Genomic DNA, 22170 nt, shown 5'->3' with positions numbered 1-22170 from the left:
AGCTTGTTCCCTTCTTGCTGGCCTTTGAGCCTCCCTAATCTTGTTGTATATTTCTTTTTCTTTTAATGAATTTTGGTCAGGGTCCTGCCTAACCCCAGCTTACTCATGAAAAAAAAAAAAAAAAACAAGTGACAGTTTAGTGCCTAATACAACCGCAAAGCTGGCAAATGGTGCCATAAAAAAAGTGAGAATAAGCCACTACAGCATTGTCGAAGAGAGGACACAAAAGAAAACCACGTCAAAAGCATTGGTTGTCTAAAATCGAGGAGTGATAAATCGGCCCCATATATCTTAAATCGACCCCCCTATGTGTCTTTCTCTCTTCTCTGGGTTAGAGAGAGAAATAGGAGAGAGAAAGACAGGGGGTCGATTTAAGATATTTGGGGGTAGATTTATCACTGCCCCTAAAATCATGTAAAGAAATAAGTCTTGTTGCTTTAGGTATTCTCACTAGTGCTTTCCACTTTGCATAGGAATGATGGCTTTATCCATTTAGGTCTGTTTGGATGCACGTTAACTGTCAAAGTAAAGGCAAAATAGAAGGAAAAATACAGTTTACTTTTCCTTTTGTCTTGGCTCTGTTTTGATGCCAAGTGCAAGGGATCCTCAAGCAATCCCTGAGCAAAAAAAAAGGCACTTTTTAGATTATTTGGTATATTTGTTTGCAAAAGTAACAGCCAAATCATTAGAGATTACCTGATAACAAAAATGTGGAATAACTGCATGTCTGGTGACATGGTGTCACTTCTTTTTTCGTATAAAATATCTCAAAAAGACAAGATTTCATAGGAAATCCTCCTCTCTCTCTCTCTCCCTCTCTCCCTCTCTTAGCTAACTTGCATCCAAACAAAATAAAGTTCATGGTTTTCCCAAGGTTTACATGACATCCAAATCCTGCCCCGTTCTGTAGACTTTACTCAAAACGCTATTATTTGGGGTCCGTTTGGATGTTGCCTAATATTGATGTAGAAGAAAAGGGATATGGATTCCCGTCTCTTTACTTTCCCTTTTTTCTTGATATATATAAGAGGAAATTGAAACAGTACAAAATGGCATGTATTTGGATTTTGGACCAAGTCAGCCATGTGATAATATAAATAACAACCAAATAGGGGAAGTGATATTTACGCCCCTTTTGAGTACTAGGGACACCCAGTGCCAGTGTATCAATGAATACAAGGGGGCTAATGTACTTGACGTCAAAAGAATCCCGGGGTTTTGATTGCCACGTACATTGGCACTGGGTGTCCCTAGTGACCAGAGGGGGCGTAAATATCACTTCCCCCAAATAAAGCTGGGAAATGAAAAATATGTACTTTTACATTTATTCTCCTACTTTTTGGTGCATCCAAATAGACCCTTGGGCAAGGAAAGTAAAATGAATAGTACATGCATGGCAACCAAACGCCCTTGAGAAGAAAAGGACGTCCATCCCAAAAGGCATTAGGAGGATGGGCTGTTGCACGTGAGAGCAGCCACACAGGTTCACTTTTCACCAGATTTGTGATTGCGTCTACATGCTGATCAATAGCAGCCTTGGAGCCTTGAAAATATGGAAAAGCCCAAATTGTCTAGCAAAAGACAAGGAGAAAACACTTATGCACAGTCATTAAATGCACCCGTCACCGAATCCGTCACACTGATGTAAGTCCTTTCCTTTCACCACTTTTGGCATTCTCCGCAAGTCTTGGGGTTTAATGATAAAAAAAAGAAACGATACCAAAGCATTTCATCACTCTAATTAATATATTTTTTGAATTTTTTGAAAATTCTATGAGAATTACACATTATTTTTTTTGACTTTCTTTAACAAATGTACCCATTCAACCCACATATTTTCAATCCTACCCCCTCTTTTATGCTTTTTAATAAAGGCACCCATTAAAGCCACATAATTTCAATCTTACCCCCCTCCTTTATGCTTTTTTAATAAAAAATCTATAGGGTGATCTTAACCATCCGATTGAAGAGGAATTATGGAAACCTCTATAGATTGGAGGGCTAGGATCAGCCTATGGAAATGATTTTTGGGGCACAACCTATTTATGTTGTGTTCCATCACATGGACGGTTTGGATCAACCTATGATGTGGTCTATACAATTCTTTGTCGGCCTGTGCATCGCACGGGGTTTTTTGCTAGTGTATATATATATATATATATATATATATATATATCTACTATTATATAACTAGAGAAAAAAGGAATTTCTTTTCTTTTTATCTTAGATTTACACAGCATTACTCTTTTACCATTAACCCCTTTGCTGATATCTAACATCTATCTCTATGAGAAATTATTTGAGGGTAAAATCGTAATCTACATATGAAAAGTACCGACACAGGGTACCTGTCTATGACAGTTACGGAAAAAAATACCAAGAAGAGGTAAAGACAAATGACAATGACGAAAGAACTACTTTATATTACTCATACAGGACACTTGCAAAATATTGACGAATTCTAGGCAACTGAAGAGGAACAACAATTATGGAAACCTCTATCGATTGGAGGGCTAGGATCAGCTTATATCGATTGGAGGGCTAGGATCAACCTATGGAAATGATTTTACGGGTAGAACTGATTGATGTTGTGTTCCATCACATGGACGATTTGGATCAACCTATAACCCTCTATAGATCGGAGGGTTCAGATCAACCTATGAAAATTATTTTTGGGGCACAACCGATGTAGGTAGTGGCCCATCTAAGGGTTGGTTCAAGTTATATTATTTGTGCATAAAAAAATACAAAATTTCAGAAATATTTTTCTATTACAAACTTTTCGTTAAAATTCCTGCAATCCAAATATGGCTGAGCAAAATTCTCACATAGTCGTTGATAATGATATCTTTTGAGGGCTTTTGGTGTTTTCCACCAACCCTAGAAATAACAACAAAATTAGTGGTATTTTATTATTTTTTAGAGAAGTTTTCAGCATTTGTGCTTCCCACTTCTTTTAATTTGCCGGGGGATAATAAGTGCACTTCTTTGAGAGGAAAAAATAGGCAACTGATATTGTCACTATCATGTTTTGATAATTGCACTAACTCACCTTGTCTTTTGCTTTTTAATTGGCTTCTAACAGCTTTTCCAGAATTGTGATAAACTTTGACAGCTGGTAAAATAATAAGAGACATCATGATTTAGTGCAATTATAAAAACATTGTAAGAATAAAAAATTTGTATTGCACATCTAGACACACCGGACCGAGCTAGTCTATCTGCCTCTACATTGGCCGAAAAATCAGCATTTTCTTAGACAAATTTTCCGTAAGAAGATAAGCAGATTTATTATAGAAAAGAGAGAATTACTGAATCAGTTCTCTTAAATTACATACATGCCTCTCTCTCTCTCTGTGAATGATATTTTCACCCCCTTTAGCTTGTTCTTTCTAAGAACTGATCTTATTTTCAATAGAAGTGAAACAAAAAGGATGGAACAGCTTTGAAAAGGATTATTGTCTGGGTACATATGAACGAAAAATTTAAAATGGGAGATAACCACAGAAACCTTGACAATTGATGTAAGACAGTGATCTTCGCCTTCTTTTCGCACGCTTCTGCCACATCAATAATTAAAAAAGAGGGCAATTTAGACGGGCAGTTGGAACAGTAATAAGCCGTTGGGCCTTCGGCGCCGTGAGGCCGAATACATCCCCCATATCAAGCTCCGATGGCTCCATTCCATCAGGCAAAGCCCATGTAAAACAATGGAGAAATTGTGCCACCGCCAATTCCAAAGCATATAGACCCAATTGCATTCCAGGGCAAGAACGCCTTCCCGACCCAAAAGGAACTAGCTCAAAAAAATTCCCCTTAAAATCTGCAGCTCCTTCTTTTTCAAATCGCGAAGGTTTGAATAATTCTGCGTTTTGCCATGCGGTTTTATCCCTCCCAATCGCCCACACATTCACCATTACTCTTGACCCGGCAGGGACTGAATAGCCGGCGACTTCGCATTCGTCGGATGTTTCGTGGAGGAGGAGTGGGATAGGCGGGTGGAGTCGGAGAGTCTCTTTAACGACACATTTTAGATATGAGAGCTTTTCGAGGTCACTCTCGTGAACTTTTCGGTTAAGACCCACGACTTGGGCAAGTTCTTCTTGAACTTTTCGAAGTTCTTCGGGGTTCTTCATCAGCTCCGATATTGCCCATTCGATCGCGGATGCTACTGTTTCTGTGCCGCCGAACATCACGTCCTATAATATGAGAAGATTGTATCAAACAATGTTTCAGAACGCAGATGCAGGTCAAAAGGCATGCAAAGCAAACCTTAGGTAGTCAACTTGGCACACTACTGTAGGGTACTCAGTTGCTGGCTAAGTACTCGGTTGACACGGTTAACAAATTGTGATTAGGCAGAAAACGGGACAGGAAAAATTCGAGTTCAATACAGTGGTTAAAAAATAAAACGTAGTAAAAAACGGAAACACAAAAAAATGTGTTTAAAATTGTCATTTACAAAATATAGTGGGGGTAAACATGGAAAGTTGGACAAAAAATGCATGTAATTAAGATGCTTTCCTCAAAAAAATGGAGTTTTTTTTTACTGTAAAAGTTTTAAACGGAGTATTAGACGGCAAATCGATAAAATGCATTTTTTTTTCAAAAAAACAAAAACAAAAATTTGGTTCGAAATGGCGTTCAGCTAACTACGGCTATAATTTGAGAGATTCAAAGGAGTCTTGCCAACGTAAAAGGTACTGGACTTGGGGAAGCCCATGCGTGGGCTGACGCGGGGGAGTTTTAAAGCTATGGTATTAAATTCGAGTGACAATTGAAGAATCAAAGAAATACATTTAGGGTTGTTGGCAATATTCAAGGTAGAGAAGAACTGTCTGTCGAAGCCCTAATTATAATATGATAAGATTGTATCAAACTCGAGAGAGAATTGAAGAATCAAAGAATTCCTTCTGGGTTGCTGGCAATACCCATGAAAGAAAACTCTCTTTTAAAATCCTAAAACTCGACTAAACTGAGTCAACTCGGTAATAACTGGACTGCCATTTACCATTATGATTGCTTTGAGATTATCTCTGGTCAGCTTGAGTGAGCTCTGAAGATCGACGGATTCAACGTTCTCCGGCCGGCCATCACCGATGAAGGCGAGTAGATCGTCCACCATATCTTTATCTTCCTCTCTCTTCTCTCTCTTCGCCATATGATCATCTATAATTTTGTCTATAAAACCATCCAAAGACTCCCTAGCCTTCTTCATCCTCTTATTGAATCCTTGTGGGTCGAAAAATCGTACCCAAGGAATAAAATCTGCAATATTAAAGGCCCCAAAAAGCTTAGAGAATTCTTGCAAAATGGACACAAACTCGTCCTGCCCGTCCTCCGAGTTGGACCCGAACGCGGCCCGGTAAGTTATATTTCTTGTCAGTCCAAAAATGAGCTCCCCCATATTAACTGTGGATCCGGCCTTGTCGGAGATAACTCGGAGAGTCGACTCGACCGAGTCACGGACTGAGTTCCATGACTCAGCCCGTTTACGGCTAAAGAGTTTAATGACACATAGCTTGCGCATTTGCCGCCAAAACGGTCCGTAGTGGGCGAAGGCCATGTCGGCTCGATCGTAGGTTAAATATTGGACGGCAATTGTGGCGGGCCGGTTCGAAAAAAGGTTGTCTTGAACTTGGAGGACTTCGCGAGCCATGGCCGGAGTAGAGACGGAGAAGGTGTGGAGGACACCGAGTCGGAGGTAGAGAAGGCCACCGTAGTTTTGGGCAAGTTTGGCTAGGCCGCGGTGTGTTAATTGATCCATCATTAGCATGTTTCCGATGATCGGCAACGGCGTCGGGCCTGGCGGGAAGGGAAGTTTTTTGCTTTTGAATAAAGCCTTGGAGAGGAAATATAGAGACAGGAATAAGATCAGCAAAGGAAGAGGTTGCACAAGAGAGTGTAGAAGAGTCTCCATGGCGATCTCTTCCTAAAAAAGAAGGGAAGATGTAGAAGTATTTATAAGATGGTTTATGAGCGTTACCACATAAGTTTAGAGAAGGTATGTATCTTTGTTTTCTTCTCTCTTTCTCACCTACCGCGTCTATAGTATAGTTACAGAGTCTGAAAAGGTCTAAATATATTTGGGAAGAGTTGGGTTGTTTGCATCTGTTATTATTATTGAATAAGAAAGAAAGAGATAGCATGTTGTTTGGCTAAATTTTCAAAGAAGTTGAGTTTCTTGCCATATTTTCAAGTAATATATAAATGTGAATTTGGAAAATTAGAGTTGAAATTCATTTTTAATTAGAAAATTGTGATAATCTTTCATCCAAAATGGGTTTGGATGATGTATATTCTTGTGGCTACAATACCACTTGATATAAAATTAGAACATGCCAAAACTTGTCAAAATATCTAGTGGCCAAAAAGACACGTGGGACCCTTGGTTGCTGTTATGCTCTATCTTGAGATGGGCACGCCAGTCCATGATCCGCCAGATCAATCTTTGGATTTTTTTTTTTTTTTTGGAAAGTGTTAATTTTAAAAAATGTTTAGATTATTTGTAGAATTTTGTAATTTGATCTATAGCTCGGTAAAGATGACACTTTTTTTTTGGGAGATGATATTTTCATCCCATGCAGTAGGAATGCACCCCCCCATTTTCCGGACGTCTGCCCCACGCTCGAACCCAGATTTCTCCATAACGCGATTTTCTCCACTTTTGCACTAAAATGGCCATAACTCTTTCGTTTGACGTCCGATTCGCGCGTGGTTGGATCCGTTGGACTCGTATCAACAAGAGTAATCCATCTAATCCAATTCTATACTCGAAAATCCTCAAATAACAAGGTTTCTATGGATGCAAACAAATTGAACTTGAGTTCTTTGGGGGGTTCAACATGAAACGAATCCCAAGGAATCCAAGATCTAAAAAGGAGTTTGCCATAGACTAAAACCAAGGCTCTAATCACACCTCTTTTCATATCAAATTCCCAATTTTGGGTTCTTTTTATTCATTTAACCATTAAAGATTAACAATCTTACCTTGGTTTGCGATATCTTTTTTTGAATCGCGCTCTTCCTCTTTTTCTCCACGAAGATCTTTTCTTAGGGCTGCAAGGATGGTTTAGGGTTTCTTAATTTCTCATAAGATGTATTTATAGGCTTTATTAGGAAGCCCTAATCAGAGATAATTTCAACGGACAAAAACGCCCCTCTTTTAAGGAGGGGGACGAAAATTTAAGTGGAGGGTATTTTTGGGTATTTACAGAGAAGCTCTTCTCTCCTTCATGGCCCGGCAAGGTTTTAATAGTACTTGGATCAATTGGATCCAAGCATGTATAAACAACCCAGCCTTCTCTAATCATTAATGGATCCCCCAGGGGCGATTCCACTCCTCGAAGGTTTGTGTCAAGGAGACCCCTTGTCCCCCCTCCTTTTTTGTATTTCCATGGAGATGCTATCCCTTATCATTGAAAAAGCCCTGCTCAAAAATCACATTGGGATCCCTTTTCACCAAGGAAACATTTCCATAACCCATTTATTATTTGCTGATGACCTGATGCTCTTTCTAAATGGGGATCTTTCCTCAGCCAGAGGCATTCTTTCCTGCTTAAAAAACTTCTCCAAGATTACTGGGCTTGAAGCGAACCTTGATAAAAGTGAGGTGTTCTTCTCTGGGACTGATTCGAGAACTAAAAGAAGTATCTTAGAAGTGCTCAAAATCAGGGAAGCCAGGATGCCAATCAGATATTTAGGTATTCCTCTTTTCACATCCAACCTCAGAGCTCAGGACTGCTGGTCCCTTACTGAAAAAATTAGAAGAAGAATTTCCAGTTGGAGTAGCTCCCACCTCAGTCAAGCTGGTAGAGGGGAGCTTATCAAAACAGTAATCAACTCATTCCAAGTTTTCTGGGCTTCTGCTTTCAATCTCCCAAAAGGTGTAATCCATTGCTTGGAAAAAATTTGCAGAGCTTTCCTGTGGGGCCATGACCCCTCTCAGAAAAAATTCCACTCCACGGGTTGGAATGACTTTTGCAAACCAAAAGGTGAAGGTGGTGCTGGTATTAGAAAGATTGAAGACATTAATAATGCTTTTTAGCTGAAGATCCTTTGGAATTCGATGCAAGATAAAAATTCTCTCTGGTTGAAATGGTTCAAAGCTAAGTATGTTAAGAGAAAAAACTTTTGGACCATGAAGTTCCTGCCGAAACCTTCTTGGGGAGTCAGAGGGATGTTCAAAGCAAGGAGTCTTGGTATGCCCTTTATATGCTATAATGTCGGCAATGAAGAAGAGATCGAGCTTTAGGACCAACCGTGGCACCCTCATGGTGTGCTCTCTTCTTTCTTCTCTCGATCCTGTACCGACTCCTCTCTTGCCTCAGCAAATTTTCTCTCCCAAATCCATAGCGCTAATGGTTGAGAACCTTTCTTATCTAAGCCATCTCTCAGTGAAGTATTCGAATTCCTGAAAAAGGGTTCCTTCAACTGCAACGGCAGAAATAGAGTAATTTGGAAACCCAGCTCAGCTGGATTGTTCACTACTAGAAGCGCATGAGAATCAATTTGAATCCACTCCCCCCTAGTTCCTTGGAAAGATATCATTTGGTTCAAAGGCCACATCCCGAGATATTCACTCACCACTTTGAAAGCCATAATGAATAAGCTCAGCACCAAGGGTAGAATTAACTTCGGAGACCAGCTTGATACAAATTGTGTCCTCTGCAACTCTGGAAATGAATCTATAAATCATCTCTTTTTTAACTGCAGTTTCTCAGCCTGGATATGGCGTTCGATTCTGTGGCGTGTTGGATTCAGAAGAAAGCCGAAGAAGTCTCTCATCGATGAAATAGCATGGCTCAAAGAGAAATGTAATGGTCATGGTCAATGCTCCACTGCTGCTACGTATAAAATTTGGCGGGAAAGAAATCTCAGAATTTTCGAGAACAAAAGCTCCCACAAATCTCAGATTCTGAACGAACTTCTATCTGAAGTTAAGCTCCAGTTGAATGGGCTTCAGCTATCTGATGATCCCAATCCCCAAAACCTTAGTGCTGCTCGCCTATTTAACTACAAGCTTTGGCCCAAAGAGATCTCTCAGAATTTCTGCGTCTGGGAGCCTCCAAAGATCGACGAGATTAAGGTCAATGTCGACGCCTCCCTTGTAGAGGCTGGAGGTAGTATTGGAGGTCTGTTAAGACAGAACTTGGGGGAATGCATTGCCATGTTCTCGATCAATTCAGACCCTGAGCCGATCTTTGCGCTAGAGCTGACTGCTATCCAACAGGGGATGGATCTTGCAATTGCTCACAATTTTAGAAAGGTTTGGATTGAATCCGATTCAAAATTTGCTGTGGACATCATCAATGGCCGATCCGAAATCCCATGGACTCAACTGGAAAAAATTTACCACATTCATACTGCCATGAACTCCTTCCTCGCGATCCGAGTGACGCACCAAACGAAGCAGCAGACATGCTATCCAAGCGTGAATTCAGACCCAAAGGGGAGCATCTCATCCCCTCCTCGGCTGCGCCTGAACAGAACTAGATCATGCTAAATGACTCCCAAGGGAAGATTTATATCCGAATGTAGATTGTTCTGGCCACCGGGCTGCTGTTTTGCGGGGTCTGTTTTGATCTCTTGTATTCTTTGGATACTGCTATGCTGAGAGCTTGTTCCCTTCTTGCTGGCCTTTGAGCCTCCCTAATCTTGTTGTATATTTCTTTTTCTTTTAATGAATTCTGGTTGGGTCCCGCCTAACCCCAGCTTACTCATCAAAAAAAAAAGAAAAGAAAAAGTGACAGCTGAGTGCCTAATACAACCGCAAAGCTGGCAAATGGTGCCATAAAAAAAGTGAGAATAAGCCACTAGAGCATTGTCGAAGAGAGGACACAGAAGAAAACCACGTCAAAAGCATTGGTTGTCTAAAATTAGGGAGTGATAAATCGGCCCCATATGTCTTTAGTCGACCCCCCTATGTGTCTTTCTCTCTCCTTTGGGTTAGAGAGAGAAAGGGGATAGAGAAAGACGGGGGTCTATTTAAGATATTTGGGGGTCGATTTATCACTGCCCCTAAAATCATGTAAAGAAATAAGTCTTGTTGCTTTAGGTGTTCTCACTGGTGCTTTCCATTTTGCATCGGAATGATGGCTTTATCCATTTAGGTCTGTTTGGATGCACGTTAAGTGTCAAAGTAAAGACCAAATAGAAGGAAAATTCAGTTTACTTTTCGTTTTGTCTTGGCTCTGTTTTGATGCCAAGTGCAAGGGATCCTCAAGCAATCCCTGAGGAAAAAAATGCACTTTTTAGATTATTTGGTGTGTTTGTTTGCAAAAGTAACAGCCAAATCATTAGAGATTACGTGACAACAAAAATGTGGAATAATTGCATGTCTGGTGACATGGTATCACTTCTTTTTTCGTATAAAATATCTCAAAAAGACAAGATTTCATAGGAAATCCTCCTCTCTCTCTCTCTAACTTTTTCTCTCTCCCTCTCTCCCTCTCTTAGCTAACTTGCATCCAAACAAAATAAAGCTCATGGTTTTCCCAAGGTTTACATGACATCCAAATCCTGCCCCGTTCCATAGACTTTACTCAGAATGCTATTATTTGAGAAGAAAAGGACGTCCATCCCAAAAGGCATTAGGAGGATGGGCTGTTGCACGTGAGAGCAGCCACACAGGTTCACTTTTCACCAGATTTGTGATTGCGTCTACATGCTGATCAATAGCAGCCTTGGAGCCTTGAAAATATGGAAAAGCCCAAATTGTCCAGCAAAAGACAAGGAGAAAACACTTATGCACAGTCATTAAATGCACCCGTCACTGAATCCGTCACACTGATGTAAGTCCTTTCAATTCACCACTTTTGGCATTCTCCGCAGGTCATGGGGTTTAATGATAAAAAAAAGAAACGATACGAAAGCATTTCTTCACCTTAATATATATATATATATATACATATATATATATATATATATGAGAATAGAGTTCCTAAGGTGTCACCTCATATAGCTTATATGAGGTGGCGCTTAAAAACATAAGGGGCCTACTTTGTTTGGATGATCCAAAGCATTCATTTGATAGGCCCTCACATAGATAGGGTGTGCCCAAAAAATGAACTTCATAGGATCATCTTAACCCTTCCATTTGTGGAGGTTGAAATGGATGGGTATAAACCTCCATAAATTTGCCTATTTTTAACCTCCATAAATGGAAGGGTTAGGATGATCCTATGGACCTGATTTTTTGCAGGCACCATATCCATCTAAGGGCCTTTCAAATGCGTGGTTTGGATCACCCCAAAAATGTGGGCCCCTTATGTTTTGTAAGCGCCACCTCATATAAGCTATATGAGGTGACACCTTAGGAACTCTATTCTCTATATATATATACATATATATATATATATATATATATATATATATATATATGTATATATATGAGGAATATGTTCGTGCGCTTGAGCGTTGGAACCAAATGGTGCGCTTGACTGCATCATTCACATGGGTCCCACAATTTCTGTGAGGATCCAAACCATTCATTTGCAAGGCCCTATCATAGATAGGGTGTGTACCAAAAATCAGCTCCATTGAATCATCCTAACCCCTCCAAAAGTGGAGGGCAAAAATGAGCAGATTTGTGGTCTGTCTATTTTGACCTCCACAGATGGATGGGTTAGGATGATCCTATGGAGCTGATTTTTGTACACACCCTATCTATGTAAGGCCCTTTCTAGTGAATGCCTTGGATCATCCTAACAATGTGGGCCTCATTGGTTTGAGAGCTTAAGCTCACCATAAGGTTCCAACGCTCAAGCTCACAATCATTTTCCTCTATATATATATATATATATATATATATATATATATATATATATATATATATATATATAGAGAGAGAGAGAGAGAGAGAGAGAGAAAAGGAATTTCTTTTCTTTTTATCTTAGATTTACACAGCATTACTCTTTTACCATTAACCCCTTTGCTGATATCTAACATCTATCTCTATGAGAAATTATTTGAGGGTAAAATTGTAATCTACATACGAAAAGTACCGACACGGGTACCTGTCTATGACAATTACGGAAAAAAATATCAAGAAGAGGTAAAGACAAATGACAATGGGGAAAGAACTACTTTATATTGACGGGTTCCAGGTAATTGAAGATGAACAACAATTATGGAAACCTCTATCGATTGACGGCTAGGATCAGCCTATATCGATTGGAGGGCTAGGATCAACCAATGGAAATGATTTTACGGGCAGAACCAATTGTGTTCCATCACATGGACGATTTGGATCAACGTATAACCCTCTATAGGTCGGAGGGTTCGGATAAACCTATGAAAATTATTTTTGGGGCACAACCGATGTAGGTAGTGGCCCTTCTAAGGGTTGGTCCAAGTTATATTATTTGTGCATAAAAAAATACAAAATTTCAGAAATATTTTCTATTACAAACTTTTCGTTAAAATTCCTGCAATCCAAATATGGCCGAGCAAAATTCTCTCATAGTCGTTGATAATGATATCGTTTGAGGTCTTTTGGTGTTTTCCACCAACCCTAGAAATAACAACAAAATTAGTGGTATTTTATTACTTTTTAGAGAAGTTTTCAGCATTTGTGCTTCCCACTTCTTTTAATTTGCCGGGGGATAATAAGTGCACTTCTTTGAGAGGAAAAAATAGGCAACTGATGTTGTCACTACCATATTTTGATAATTGCACTAACTCACCTTGTCTTTTGCTTTTTAATTGGCTTCTAACAGCTTTTTCGGAATTGTGATAAACTTTGACAGCTGGTAAAATAATAAGAGACATCATGATTTAGTGCAATTATAAAAACATTGTAAGAATAAAAAATTTGTATTGCACATCTAGACACACCGGACCGAGCTAGTCTATCTGCCTCTACATTGGCCGAAAAATCAGCATTTTCGTAGATAAATTTTCCGTAAGAAGATAAGCAGATTTATTATAGAAAGAGAGAATTACTGAATCAGTTCTCTTAAATTACATACATGCCTCTCTCTCTCTCTCTCTGAATGATATTTTCACCCCCTTTAGCTTGTTCTTTCTAAGAACTGATCTTATTTTCAATAGAAGTGAAACAAAAAGGATGGAACAGCTTTGAAAAGGGTTATTGTCTGTGTACATATGAACGAAAAATTTAAAATGGGAGATAACCACAGAAACCTTGACAATAGATGTAAGACAGTGATCTTCGCCTTTGTTTCGCACGCTTCTGCCACATCAATAATTAAAAAAGAGGGCAATTTAGACGGGCAGTTGGAACAGCAATAAGCCGCTGAGCCTTCGGCGCCGTGAGGCCGAATACATCTCCCATATCGAGCTCCGATGGCTCCATTCCATCAGGCAAAGCCCATGTAAAACAATGGAGAAATTGCGCCACAGCCAATTCCAAAGCATATAGACCCAATTGCATTCCAGGGCAAGATCGCCTTCCCGACCCAAAAGGAACTAGCTCAAAAAAATTCCCCTTAAAATCTGCAGCTCCTTCTTTTTCAAATCGCGAAGGTTTGAATAATTCCGCGTTTTGCCATGCGGTTTTATCCCTCCCAATCGCCCACACATTCACCATTACTCTTGACCTGGCAGGGACTGAGTAGCCGGCGACTTCGCATTCGTCGGATGTTTCGTGGAGGAGGAGTGGGATAGGCGGGTGGAGTCGGAGAGTCTCTTTAACGACACATTTTAGATATGAGAGATTTTCGAGGTCACTCTCGTGAACTTTTCGGTTAAGACCCACGACTTGGGCAAGTTCTTCTTGAACTTTTTGAAGTTCTTCGGGGTTCTTCATCAGCTCCGATAATGCCCATTCGATCGCGGATGCTACTGTTTCTGTGCCGCCGAACATCACGTCCTATAATATGAGAAGATTGTATCAAACAATGTTTCAGAACACAGATGCAGGTCAAAAGGCATGCAAAGCAAACCTTAGGTAGTCAACTTGGCACACTACTGTAGGGTACTCAGTTGATGGCTAAGTACTCGGTTGACACGGTTAGCAAATTGTGATTAGGCAAAAAACGGGACAGGAAAAATTCGAGTTCAATACAGTATTGGTTAAAAACAAACGTATTAAAAAACGGAAACACAAAAAAAAGTGTTTAAAATTGTCATTTACAAAATATAGTGGGGTAAGCTTGGAAAGTTAGACAAAAAATGCATTTAATTAAAATGCTTTCCTCAGAAAAAAGGAGTTTTTTTACTGTAAATGTTTTAAATGGAGTATTAGACGGCAAACCGATAAAATGCATTTTTTTTTCAAAAAAACAAAAACAAAAATTCGGTTTGAAATGGCGTTCGGCTAACTGTGGCCATAATTTGAGAGATTCAAAGGAGTTTTGCCAACGTAAAAGGTACTAGACTTGGGGAAGCCCATGGTATTAAATTCGAGTGACAATTGAAGAATCAAAGAAATTCATTTAGGGTTGTTGGCAATATTCAAGGTAGAGAAGAACTGTCGGTCGAAGCCCTAATTATAATATGATAAGATTGTATCAAACTCGAGAGAGAATTGAAGAATCAAAGAAATTCCTTCTGGGTTGCTGGCAATACCCATGAAAGAAAACTCTCTTTTAAAATCCTAAAACTCGACTAAACTGAGTCAACTCGGTAATAAGTGGACTGCCATTTACCATTATGATTGCTTTGAGATTATCTCTGGTCAGCTTGAGTGAGCTCTGAAGATCGTCGGATTCAACGTTCTCCGGCCGGCCATCACCGATGAAGGTGAGTAGATCGTCCACCATATCTTTATCTTCCTCTCTCTTCTCTCTCTTCGCCATATGATCATCTATAATTTTGTCTATAAAACCATCCAAAGACTCCCTAGCCTTCTTCATCCTCTTATTGAATCCTTGTGGGTCGAAAAATCGTACCCAAGGAATAAAATCTGCAATATTAAAGGCCCCAAAAAGCTTAGAGAATTCTTGCAAAATGGACACAAACTCGTCCTGCCCATCCTCCGAGTTGGACCCGAATGCGGCCCGGTAAGTTATATTTCTTGTCAGTCCAAAAATGAGCTCCCCCATATTAACTGTGGATCCGGCCTTGTCGGAGATAACTCGGAGAGTCGACTCGACCGAGTCACGGACTGAGTTCCATGACTCAGCCCGTTTACGGCTAAAGAGTTTAATGACACATAGCTTGCGCATTTGCCGCCAAAATGGTCCGTAGTGGGCGAAGGCCATGTCGGCTCGATTGTAGGTTAAATATTGGACGGCAATTGTCGCGGGCCGGTTCGAAAAAAGGTTGTCTTGAACTTGGAGGACTTCGCGAGCCATGGCCGGAGTAGAGACGGAGAAGGTGTGGAGGACACCAAGTCGGAGGTAGAGAAGGCCACCGTAGTTTTGAGCAAGTTTGGCTAGGCCGCGGTGTGTTAATTGATCCATCATTAGCATGTTTCCGATGATCGGCAACGGCGTCGGGCCTGGCGGGAAGGGAAGTTTTTTGCTTTTGAATAAAGCCTTGGAGAGGAAATATAGAGAAAGGAATAAGATCAGCAAAGGAAGAGGTTGCACAAGAGAGTGTAGAAGAGTCTCCATGGCGATCTCTTCCTAAAAAATAAGGGAAGATGTAGAAGTATTTATAAGATGGTTTGTGAGCGTTACTACATAAGTTTAGAGAAGGTATATATCTTTGTTTTCTTCTCTCTCTCTCACCTACCACGTCTATTGTATAGTTACAGAGTCTGAAAAGGTCTAAATATATTTGGGAAGAGTTGGGTTGTTTGCATCTGTTATTATTATTGAATAAGAAAGAAAGAGATAGCATGTTGTTTGGCTAAATTTTCAAAGAAGTTGAGTTTCTTGCCATATTTTCAAGTAATATATAAAAGTGAATTTGGCGGATTAGAGTTGAAATTCATTTTTAATTAGAAAATTGTGATAATCTTTCATCCAAAATGGGTTTGGATGATGTATATTCTTGTGGCTACAATACCACTTGATATAAAATTAGAACATGCCAAAACTTGTCAAAAAATCTAGTGGCCAAAAAGACACGTGGGACCCTTGGTTGCTGTTATGCTCTATCTTGAGATGGGCCCGCCAGTCCATGATCCGCCAGATCAATCTTTGGATTTTTTTATTTTTTTTGGAAAGTTTTAATTTTAAAAAATGTTTAGATTATTTGTAGAATTTTGTAATTTGATCTATAGCTCGGTAAAGATGACACTTTTTTCTGGGAGATGATATTTTCACCCCCTGCAGTAGGCATGCGCCCCCCTTATGACGTAATTTCACGTGACTAGTGGGAAACTTTAACACTTTTTGTCGTCAAATCATGTTATAAGGGGGGCACATGGGTACTACGGGGGTGAAAATATCTTCGCCTTTTTTTTTTTTTTAAGAGTATAAATTTGGACCATTTCTCGATTAGTGTGTCATCCTTGCGTAGGGCCATGAATCTTCTCAGTATTACTCCAATTTTACTGGATATCTGCGGAGAGACAAAGATTTTGAATCATTGAACATCTACACCCCACTTCTACTTTTTCTTGCTTGTATTAGCTGACAATATTATTGACTATCATTATTTAAAGAAAACTAATTATCATACGGCACTAATGCCGCACCAATAGCAGCCTACTTATTTGTCAAAGATGAATAGTCGTTGTAAGGAATTTATTGGTCAGTTGGATATTCAGTGGCCATGAATTTGATGGGTTCATGAATTTTGGTGGCCATCACAAGTTCAGCATATCGCCCTTGGTTTCCTTTCATCAGATGATTCTAGACCTTTGATCAAGTACAATAAAAAAAAGGATTCCTCTTGGTTGCTCTGTGATGGCCCATCAAATTAATGGCATTGAAAAACAAGCACATATGCTTATTTTCATTCAGCTAGAGAGAGAGAGTTTTGCTAATGGATTTCATGTTATACTTGGAATTTATATAGAGGTTACTGATGTCGGCACAACCACATTTTGATATTGGGGATAATTCACTTTCTTTTACACTTTCTATTAACCTCTGAGAGCATTTTAGGAATGGTAATTGCCTTTTACAGCTGGATAAAATATGTAAAACAAGGACATTTTATATGGTGTGAGACCGGGTGGTCCGATATTTTTCAAAAAAGGACTGTACAACCCACTTCATGGAATGATCCAAACCGTTCATTTGCAAGATTTATTTTCATCGGATGATCCTAACCCTCCAATCTATATACAAACTGCACACTATGGAAATCTCTGCATATCAGAGGGTTAGCATCATCCTATGGAAATGATTTTTGGGGCACAACATATTTATGTTGTGGCCCAATAAATGAACGGTTTTGATCATCCTATGAAGTGACCCGAACAGTACTTTTTGAAAAATAAGGGACTAAAATCTTGGACTATACGCCCATACACCATATAAAAACTCGGAAAACAAGATGAGTATCAAAACATGGTGGCCTCAATATCAGTCCCCTAAACAAAAATAAGGAAGTTAAGTGCAATGTAATTTAGTTAGAGCTTGAAATAGATTATATATGGTAAGACAAGACCCTCCAGTTGTTGGCCTATGCACTTTGGAAAAGACTACTATGAGAGGGGCATTAAATCCGATTTCAATGAATTAAAAGAGTTTGAAATAAAGAAAATGGCTGTATCTATCAATTATCAAAACAAGCTGCAATGTGAATATCGACATTCATAAGTCTCATCGGCTTTATTGTTCAACACCGGCCTGCCAAAGCTATTGACAATTTGCCCTTTTCTGGCCTTTTCTTATTTCCACCCCACTCTTTTTTTAATCCCGCATTAGGCCATTTGAGTGCCACTAGATTCCACGGCAGCATATCTACACTTTTAATTATTTGACTATTGAAATTAACATTGGAAAATGATATCCACACTCGCTTGTTTTTGACCCACTAGAAAATTGGTTTTGTCACTGATCACATTTTCCCCATGTATTGCCGTTATTTATTTGTACACTAATTTGATTTTGGCTGAAAACCTTGGTCCATATGTTTGGACCCGGGTAGAACTCTTCCTCGAAAGCTAGCCATTAAGGGGAGGGAGCCCGAATCCTTATAAGCCCATCCACATCCTTCCACTCATCCGATGTGGGATATTTGCTTTCATGTGGAATTCCCCAACACCATATACATGTCAACCTTTCCTCCTTAAAAAATTGGTTTTGCTAACTTTTAAATTTTCTTTAGTTGCATTACTCTGCTTCGATTTTGCTAATGTCAGCCTTATGCCCTTGAAAACCGGTTTTCTATTACTAATGCAGCTAATTTTTCAAGGGAAATGATATCTGCGCAAGGTGTTTCGATAAACAAGCGCTCCACTTGTTTGTCGTGTAGCATTTAAAGGGATTTCAGAGGAAATTACGGTTCTCAAAAAGCTCTTTAAACCCTTTAAATACTACACGACAAACAAGTGGAGCGCTTGTTTATCGAAACACCTTGGCGCAGATATCATTTCCCATTTCCAACCGTTTAAAATGGAAATACGTGAAGTGGGGCACACTATTTTGTTGGTCTTTTGACATCGAAATTGTTTTTCAAAATAATTTTTTCGCGTGATACCAAGCAATGGGTGGGGCCCATCCTCATGTTTTGATGGGATGGGGCCAGAATCTCCACCCAAACAAATAATAGGGTCCACCATTTTACACCCTATATTTTGATAGGCAGGTCCCACCATTTTACACCATGTTTTGATGGGTAGAGCCCACCTTCTCCTGTTCTCCAACCCACCATTACACTCCTCATCTGTTTATGGGGCGGAGCCCACCATTGCACACCTCATATTTTGATTGATGGGTCCCACCATCTCCATCCAAACCCATGCATAGGGTGGGGCCCTCCATTTTGCATTTCATCTTTTGATAGGTGGGGCCATTGTTTTACACCCATTCATAACATGGCAAGGAATGCTAGTACTTGTATATACTTGGCAGTAAGGGTGTCAAAAAGGATCCACTTTGAATTGTAACAACCTGTTATCTGATTCTTTTCAAAGTGTCATTCGGATAATATTTTGAGTCTAAGTCACAATCCATTTCAAATCGGACCATCCGTCGAAATGCTCTAGGTCCAGTTACAGCTTAGGGTTATCGGAGGAAAGAGGGAAGACGCTCAAAGGAAAGAAAAAAAGCGTCACCGAAATGAGAAGCGGAAAACTCAAATATGGTTTGTAGTTTTGAGTAGGTTTTTAGATGTCACGATAATTTCTTATCCCTGATGACTAGACATAAATGTATTAACTATGGAAATGTGCAAGATTTGCACACTCCCAAAGCAGCAACCAAAGCTGTCAATAGTAGAAATGGACTGTGAGGTACTTGAGGGAAAATTCCAAGTTCGGCTTTAGCTTTGGCGGTTCAAAATCAGTCTTACAAGGTTTGACAGATGCTGATAGGGTAGATGAACTTGTTTGTAGAAAGTCAACTACGGAGTATTTGTTCACTTTTTCAAGGGAAACATTTTTTACCGGTCGAAATTCTAGAAGTGTGTTGCCTTATTTATGACAGATGTAGAATACATCACCCATACTATGGCAGGAAGAGAGTGTTGGGTTTTTAGCCGAAGAAAACCCACTCAAATTACGAAGCAAATAAATATGTGGATAAAAGAAACCAAACCAACAAGAGAGCAATCACACAAAAGAACACGAAAGATTTACATGGAAAGCCCTCAAACGAAGAGGGAAAAACCACGTGGGGAATCCGACGAAATATCCACTAATCAAAATAAGTAATACAACATCTTTCTCTCAAGTTTTCACCCGAAACTTGAGACCATACAAGAAATAAGATAGATAAAGGGTTACCTCATTGCGAACAACAAAACCCACTTTCTCACCAAAAAATACCCACTTCGTTCTTCAAGTCGAAGAAGCCCAAATCCCCGCGAAGTCTCCATGCAACGAGAGGATTCAACGGCATGGGGAAAATCTCCAAGAAGAATGCTCCAAATCCTTGGTTTTGATCCCACACAAAACCCTCGAAAGAGCCACCAAGAAAAACCCTAATTTTCTTCCTTTTCTTCTTCTCTTCCTTCTCTCTCTTTCCTTTTTTTTTCTTTCTAACCTACTAACGATTTTTCACTCGTCAAATAAAGAAACCCATAAGTGGGATTCCTTCTCCACCGTAACACACCCACTAAATTCTCTCTCCCACTTACCTTTTTCAATTAGGCTTAAACCTATTTGATATAACAACATTATCAAACTTTTCATGCCATTGTTTTGGTGCTTGTTTAAGACCATAAAGTAATTTCAACAATTTACAAACTGTGTTTTCTTGACCAAAGGCAACAAAACCATCAGGTTGATCCATATAGATCTCCTATTCTAAACTACCATTCAGAAATGCAGTTTTTACATCCATTTGATGGATAACAAGGTTATGGATGACTGCCATTGTAATTAAGACTCTTATAGATGTGATTCTTGTAACTGGAGAGTAACTGTCAAAGAAATCTATGTTCTCCTTCTGTTTAAAGCCTTTGGCCACAAGCCTTACTTTAAACTTATCTATAGTTCCATCTGGTTTTAGTTTTCTTCTAAGAACCCATTTACAACCAATAGTTTTACATCATAGAGGCAAGTCTTCCAATTTTCATGTTTGGTTAGATATCAAGGATTCCATCTTATCATTGATGGCTTCTCTCCAAAAATCAGCATCCGAAGAGGATAAAGCTTCTTCTAAGGAAGATGGATCTCCCTATAAGGTGAATGCATAGAAGTCAGGGCCAAAATCTTTAACTATTTAAGCCCTCTTACTTTGCATTGGTTCAATTTCAATTTCAGTGTGTTCATCTAAACTATGTTTAGTACCCCCACTATCTACAATAGTTTCAATTTCAGTTACTCTAGATTTAAAAGGAAATTTGTCCTAAAAAAATTAAGCATCTACTGATTCAACAATCACATTATTTTTTAGGTCAAGAAACCTATATATTTTACTTATCAATGAATAACCCATAGGCACACTCTATGGCTCTACTTCCTAGTTTTGGGCTTTTAACATCAGGAAGTCTCATATAGGCTAAACAACCCCACACTCTAAAGTAACTCATATTAGGTTTCATATTTTTCCATAACTCAAGTGGTGATACTTTAGTTTTATAATTTGGGATCCTATTAGGAACATAGTTTGAAGTTAGAGTTGTTTCACCCCATAGGTTACAAGGGGCTCCTGAACTTAGGAATAGAGCATTTGTAAGTTCATCTAATAAGTTCATCTAATATTCTATTCTTCCTTTCTGCAACCCCATTTGAAGCGAGAGAGTAAGGTGCAGTGGTTTCATGTATAATCCCTAGAGATTTCACAAATCCAGTAAACTCTAGTGATTCACACTAACCACCTCTATCACTTCTAAGTCTCTTAATTTTCATGAGAAACTGATTTTCAACTTCTAACAAATATTCTTTAAATAATTTCAAGGCTTCACTCTTTTGTCTTATCAAATAAATGATTGAATACTTAAAAAAACCATCTATGAATGTTATGAAGTATCTTTTACCATTACGGGTTAAGATACCATCTAACTCACAGATATCAGTATGGACTAGCTCTAATAACTCTGAATTTCTTTCAAAACTTTTTAAAGGTTTTCTAGTTATTTTTGCCATACTACAAGTTTCACACTTTTGAAAATCTTCTAACTTTATTTTTGGGATTAAACCAAGTGTACTCATACCATACATCTTATTTATTTGACATAATCTAGCATGCCATGAGTTCACACAATCAAGCATATAAGCAGAAAAAGAAATTTTATTCATTTCAACATTAAGTTTAAACATCCCATCACAAGTATATCCTTTTCCAACAAATGATCCATGCTTAGTTACAATGTACTGATCAGATTCAATGGTTTGTTTAAATCCAACCTTATTTAACAGAAAACCAGAAACTAAGTTCTTCCTCATCTCAGGAGTATGAAAAGTATCCTTCAACAGCACTTTCCGCCCAGAAGTGAATCGGAGTTCAACATCCCTAGTTCCAAGTACCTTAGTGGTGTGAGAGTTTTCCAACAATACCTTCTTATCACTTTCAACAGGTGCATAAGTCTTGAACTAACTTCTGTCAAAACAAACATGACGAGAAGCCCCTGTGTCGGCCCACCACCTATCAAACCCGCCAACGGCATTCACCTCAGTGATCATAGCCACAAGTGGCTCTTCAATCACATTGACCTGAGAAACTTGTGCACCTTTCTTTTGCCGACACATCCGGGCAA

The 22170-nt window shown here is 39.1% G+C and overlaps 3 protein-coding genes and 1 non-coding gene across 4 annotated transcripts; 1 reads left to right on the top strand and 3 right to left on the bottom strand.

The window, feature by feature from the left end:
- Nucleotides 1–3267: 3267 nt before the first annotated feature.
- On the bottom strand, nt 3268–6054 carry LOC143854296 (cytochrome P450 84A1-like). Its single transcript, XM_077364177.1, has 2 exons — nt 5012–6054; nt 3268–4199 (listed from the first exon to the last, which is right to left on the bottom strand). The coding sequence occupies exons 1-2, from the start codon at nt 5918–5920 to the stop codon at nt 3576–3578; spliced, it is 1533 nt and encodes a 510-aa protein (XP_077220292.1). The 5' UTR covers nt 5921–6054; the 3' UTR covers nt 3268–3575.
- Nucleotides 6055–8602: 2548 nt separating this feature from the next.
- Nucleotides 8603–9505, top strand: LOC143853891 (uncharacterized). Its single transcript, XM_077363589.1, has one exon. The coding sequence runs from the start codon at nt 8603–8605 to the stop codon at nt 9503–9505; it is 903 nt and encodes a 300-aa protein (XP_077219704.1).
- Nucleotides 9506–12883: 3378 nt separating this feature from the next.
- LOC143855018 (cytochrome P450 84A1-like) lies at nt 12884–15664 on the bottom strand. The gene is made up of 2 exons (XM_077365176.1): nt 14613–15664; nt 12884–13834 (listed from the first exon to the last, which is right to left on the bottom strand). The coding sequence occupies exons 1-2, from the start codon at nt 15519–15521 to the stop codon at nt 13211–13213; spliced, it is 1533 nt and encodes a 510-aa protein (XP_077221291.1). The 5' UTR covers nt 15522–15664; the 3' UTR covers nt 12884–13210.
- Nucleotides 15665–16330: 666 nt separating this feature from the next.
- Nucleotides 16331–16428, bottom strand: LOC143855364 (U6 spliceosomal RNA). Its single transcript, XR_013237856.1, has one exon. It is a non-coding gene; the product is annotated as a U6 spliceosomal RNA (small nuclear RNA).
- Nucleotides 16429–22170: the final 5742 nt, after the last annotated feature.

Source organism: Tasmannia lanceolata, unplaced genomic scaffold (assembly GCF_043159265.1).
Source record: "Tasmannia lanceolata isolate RefF3 unplaced genomic scaffold, GAP_Taslan_0.1 ptg000020l, whole genome shotgun sequence".
NCBI lineage: Eukaryota > Viridiplantae > Streptophyta > Magnoliopsida > Canellales > Winteraceae > Tasmannia > Tasmannia lanceolata.
Note: the sequence above shows the minus strand (reverse complement) of the source record. Positions and strands in the feature narration are given on the sequence as shown.